The sequence below is a fragment of the Trachymyrmex septentrionalis genome, unplaced genomic scaffold (assembly GCF_001594115.1).
Source record: "Trachymyrmex septentrionalis isolate Tsep2-gDNA-1 unplaced genomic scaffold, Tsep1.0 scaffold171, whole genome shotgun sequence".
NCBI classification, from domain to species: domain Eukaryota; kingdom Metazoa; phylum Arthropoda; class Insecta; order Hymenoptera; family Formicidae; genus Trachymyrmex; species Trachymyrmex septentrionalis.
Genome location: NW_017304876.1, coordinates 3658 through 9340, shown reverse-complemented (window position 1 = coordinate 9340; position 5683 = coordinate 3658). Strand labels below are relative to the sequence as shown.

At 27.7% G+C, this 5683-nt stretch overlaps 1 protein-coding gene across 1 annotated transcript in view; it reads left to right on the top strand.

Moving 5' to 3' along the window:
• LOC108746444 overlaps positions 1-267 on the top strand; it is a 5925-nt gene extending 5658 nt beyond the window's left edge. Inside the window, exon 3 of the mRNA XM_018483229.1 lies at positions 79-267. Coding sequence (XP_018338731.1) covers positions 79-267 — 189 coding nt within the window. The remainder of the gene's footprint in view (positions 1-78) is intronic.
• Positions 268-5683: the final 5416 nt, after the last annotated feature.

The following is a 5683-nucleotide window of genomic DNA, read 5'->3' as shown; positions in this document are numbered from 1 at the left end:
TAAATATATATATATATATATATATATACACGTATATAATTAATATATTTAACATGTAATTTTAATTGTTGATTTCAGGCGCTAAGATTTGCTATGGCAATGCAGCTCACTGAGGTTATTACTGTGCCTTCCAAGTCTACATCTGACGCTATTTGCAAAGATGCTAATTGTAAAAGCGATGGCAACATTGAGAAAAACTCGTCAAATCCCTACAAATCGCAGAACATTCGCGAAAATCCAACTTTTTTTGACAAAGATGAAGTATGAAGGTTAAAAACCAAGATTTGGATAAATAAATATAACTTTATAAATGTAACTTTCGTCAATAAATGCTCAAAAATATTGCGTGTGTGTGTAAAATCAATATCGTTTAATTCTTCAGAATTCATTCTTAAAAACTTTATGCAAAACATGTATGATACGTATGTATGCCACTATATGTAGATTAAAAATTTCTTGTAAAGTATTCTTATAAAAATAATAAAAAGCTTACTCTTTCTCTGTCATTTAAGATTTTAATTTGAAAATTGTGAGACTTTGTCAGCTTGTAAATTTTTTAATGTAAGTAATTCTATCAAGAAAGATTTTTAAAACTAAATTTATGATGCAATTTCATGTAGCTTTTATATTTTATAATCTAATTTTAATAAGTTTTTGAAATTTTCTTCAATCTTATAAATTGTTTTCTTATATACAAATAATATTCGTAGATTATACAGACCGACAAAATTTAGGGGAGAGGGGTCTCGTGTTTTGAACTTCGAAAGATTCCGTAAGATTTTGATTCGCTGAACGCATCGAAAAAATATTTTTAATATTGTTGGAACATTTCTTAAATACCATAAAAACAAACCTCGATATCATTTTTTGTTTAGCCGGAAAAAATTAATAATAAAGTTACTTCCGGAAAAAACTGTTCTTGCAATCATTTAAAAAATTAAAGGTAAAAAAAAAACGGACAACGTAGTCGTTTTCAGCGCATCAAAATCTTACAGAACATCTTTCAAAGTCCAAAGCACAAGACCTCCTTTAAATTTGGTCGACCTGTGTTATATAAGATTGCAATATTAAAGTTATTATTTTTTTTTAAGATTATTTTAAATGTAGTAATTATATAAATTATAGTTTTTAGGTCTGTGATAAAAACAGATTAAATGTTGATTAAAAAACTGATTTTTTTAAAAACTTATAATTATTTACACAATAAAAATTTACATTAGATTTTAATATATTTAATATATTTAATATAGTTTCAACATTTCAAGAATACTCTTAAGGATCTTATAAATTATACATTTTAGATTTATATTTGATAGATATTTTTCTTTTTTAATTTAAAAGTAGAGTTAAATATCATGATGTTTCTATTCATTTCTTATTATTTAGCTTTCATTAATTCTGTTTTTAGTTGATTTTATTTGTTAATCAAAGTTCTGACGACTATAATCATTGTATTATTTTACTTTGATAAAATGTAAATATTTGTCATATTTATATACATATCAGGATTAAATTGTTAAACATTTTCTTCCTAATGTGCGACATTAATTCAAATATTTATGATATACATATAATATCGAAATTGTGTTTAACGAGCTACATCGGATGTATTGTGTAAATAATTAAGACATTTGTGTAATTGAATAGTTTATCTCTATAAAAAAAAAGAAATGTAAAATTGAATTAAATTTTCGCTTTCTACAAATTTTGATTACGCTTCTGTTACTCTCTCCTTACATCCAATTGTTCCGATTCTTTTTTGCCAAAGAATAGCTAAATTCAGCAGAGAAACAGCTTTATAATTGTTGTAAAATTCTTTATAAGGGCAAGAGTAATGTGATTACTCTTGCCCTTATATTCACCATATCTAAATGTAGACACAAACCAATCATATTAAAAAATCTTACAACAGTTGTGTGTGTGTGTGTGTGTGTGTGTGTGTGTGTGTGTGTGTGTGTGTGTGTGTGTGTTTGTGAGTACAAAACTATTTCTTTTGCTAACGCAGCTAATCATTAAAATCCAATTTTATAAATTATCAAAATTATGATTTTATATGTGTATAAGCATTTAGATATTTGCACTGTTCTAACGTAAGTAAAAACTATTTTATCGTATACAGATTGTTCAAATTATGTTTTGAAAATTATTAAAATTATGACTGAATGCATTAAAATATCTACAATTAATTTTATAATATTACATGTTCTTTATATCTCAATGAGATACTATTGTTATCTATACTATTGTTATATATACTATTTTTACAAAATCATATCTCATTCGCTTACGTAAAATAGTTCATGTATACTCACGATCCGTACTCTCGATCGATCATTGAAAAGTCTAACTATCTCAACTGTCCTACTGAAGTTATTGTATCCCTTGTTGTATTCTCGACCTACGAAGTTCCATATTGTTATGCTAATCAAGTTGAATATATATCTCGAAGTATAAGGTCGCCGATTAAACTTCGCTGTGACGGAGAAAGTTTCAAATGCATTTATGGAAAATATGCTACATTATAAAACTTGAAATTTGATAAGTAATAAAGAAATTCATATACTGATTATAATATAGAAAAAGTTATATTAAATTCTCTTAAATATGTATGTTGAAGATAAGTTAAGAATATCTAATAGAAGTTATGTATACTATTCCAATTTCCTAGAAAAGATTAGAATAGATGTTACAACAGATTTCATACGTACATCTTCAAAATAAATTTTGCTATATTCGTCGCAATATCATTATGTCGAAGATATAATGATTTTATGTGAGTCGTTTGCCACAAACAATCGCACTGATTAAATTACAGTGATAATTTCTCACTCAAAGCGGCGCGTAAAAACCGAGTCATTTAGTTTAGTAGTCTCTGCCACAATACATCTACATATAAGTGATCACAATAAACGCATAATTTTTCCATTGCTGGAAGCAGTCCTGGAAGGACTTTTCTAGAATTGCTTTCAGTTCCCTCAAATTTTCTTTTATGGCTACAATTGTTTCAAATCGTTTGCCTTTCATGGGTCAATTTTAAATTTTGGGAAAAGGAAAAAGTCAGAAGAGGCCAAATCTGGTGAGTAGAGTAAGTGAGAAAGTAAAGTTCCGGTCGTGTCGTTTTTATTAAGACACTTGCGAATTGACAACGCGGAATGAGCTGGTGCGTTGTCAATTCGCAAGTGTTTTAGTAAAAATGGCACGATTGTACTCCCTCACTTATTCTACTCACCAGATTTGGCAGGATATACACATACATTGGGCGCGTTCAATCCAAATAAAGTGGCTACCCTGTTCGCCGAACAATTGAATGTGATTGGTTGGATCTACGAGTAATCAATCACATACATTTGCTTGACGAACTGCCTAGTCGCTTTGCCGACTTAAACGTACCCATTGTACATGGACGCGCTTACACTAAATTAAGGAGTGTTAAAATTTGAAATTCACACCTTAATTTCCTTTGATAAAATTTCCTACAATAATTTGTTGTCTGCCCGAGACATTATAAAGAAAAGAGGACCTCCGATAAAATTGGTGGAGGTGGTGGAGGGCCTCTATAGCTCGTTTTTGTTAACTCAGTAAACGAGAATATAAATTAAAATAGATTGAAATTTTTTTCTATCCAAATGCGTATTTTAAATAGCAACTTTTTTTGGATTCAATTGGATTCAATTAGATTCAATTAGATATAATTGGATTGAAAAACTGCATTTCCCATTCAGAATTTAAAATTGAACAATATTCACAAGACACAGAAAAAGCTAATACTATTTTTAGATTGAAAGGCATAAAGATATGCTCCATGCAATTCTTATATAAATAAAAAACGCATATAAATAAAATTGCATTCAGGATTGAAAAGCATTTATTTCAATATTCGTGAATCAATATTTCTGAAAATCTAAATCCATTTCAATTCATTCTCATTTGTAGGAAAATTATACCTTAAATTGATATCATATGTTTAGAAAAGACTGAATTGATTATCTATAATTGCTAGTTATAGAGACTTTGATACATATTAGTAATTATGTTTGGTAAAAACGAGCTGAAAATTTGTATAAAGAAACATAATTTCGTAATTTTATAAGATATTATAAGATAAATATTATATAAGACAAAAGTCACTATAAATTAACTTGTTTAAATTTTCAGTTTCGTTTATTAAAATTCAACAACATTTATTTACATATGTAGAAAATGCTAAATTAAAATTTTTTCATTCAAGGAACCATTAAATTATTCCTCCTAAGTTTTATCGATAGTCGGCACGCTTCTATCAGAGAGAAAACTAAAAGAAGCAATGCTAGCCTTTTTCCCGTTACAATCGAAATCGCCCAAACATCCATTTTCATTTTGGGAACTACGTGATTACATACATTTTCTGACACTATTGATAAAATCGTATCGTCGAAAGACGTAGATGTAGTTCGTCTCTGTACTAAATTCTCAGGACAGAAGCATGCCGACTATAATTACTAGTATCTATCAAAGTCTCTATAATTACTAATAATTATAGAAACTTTTAATAAATTCAATCTCTTCTAAACATATATTGTCCATTTAAGGTATAATTTAGCAAAAATGAGCTATAAAGACTCTCCACCATCCCCGCCAATTTTATCGGCGACATCTTTTCTTTATAAGTATAGTCACCCATAAAACAAACGAGTTATTAATAAATTTAGTAGCCCATTTTTGCAGGTAAGTGTATTTTTAATTTATCTTTAATTTATTTTTTTATTTTTATGTCTAATTATTTTATTGTATTACGCTAATGAAATTGCAATAACTTTTAAATATTATTCTTTATTGTATTCGAATACAATAAATAAAAGGAGAGTTACTCAATAGTTACTTTAAAATTTTATACAAATTTATTTTTGTTAAAATCCTTAGAAAATATATATAATTATTTTAGAGAATATATATATAAAATTCTTTTATCTAAATTTTAAGTAACTCTTCTTTTATCTCTAAATTAAATAAAAGAAGAGTTACTTAAAAATTACTTTAATATTTTATACAAATTTGTTTTTGCTAAGATCTTTAAAAAAAGTAAATAATTATTTTAGACTTTATATAGAGATACATAAAATTTTTATATATAGATACTATATATATAGATACATAAAATTACTTTAGAGAATACATAATCATTTTATAGAAATATTTTATATAATTATTTTATAGAATCATTTTATATAATTATTTTATGAAATATATAATTATTTAAATCATTTTATTTGACAATGATTTAAAAATAATCATTTTTAAATTGTCAAATAAAATGATTAAAAAACAAACGAAAAAAGGCTAATTTTACACAAATAAAAAATAAGATTTACCGCCAGGTTGCTCCGCCGGTGCCCGATGCCTCTTCCAGACCTCCTCCTCCTCTCAGAGTTGGGTTGACATCCTCTCGCACTGGACACTCGCGTAAATCACTCGCGAATACACTATAATCGCGCGAGGACTATAACTTAAGTCCGATAACTTGAACGACACTCCCGACACGCCCGACGCGACGAACCGGCTGCGGTTCGTTTACTTTTCAAATCGGCGACGAGGGTACGTTAGCTTCGCCAGAGGATTTTTACACGAAGAGAACGATTTTATTCAATATCTAAAAATTTATACAGATACTTTCAGATATATCCGAAAATTTTGAGACATTTGAAAA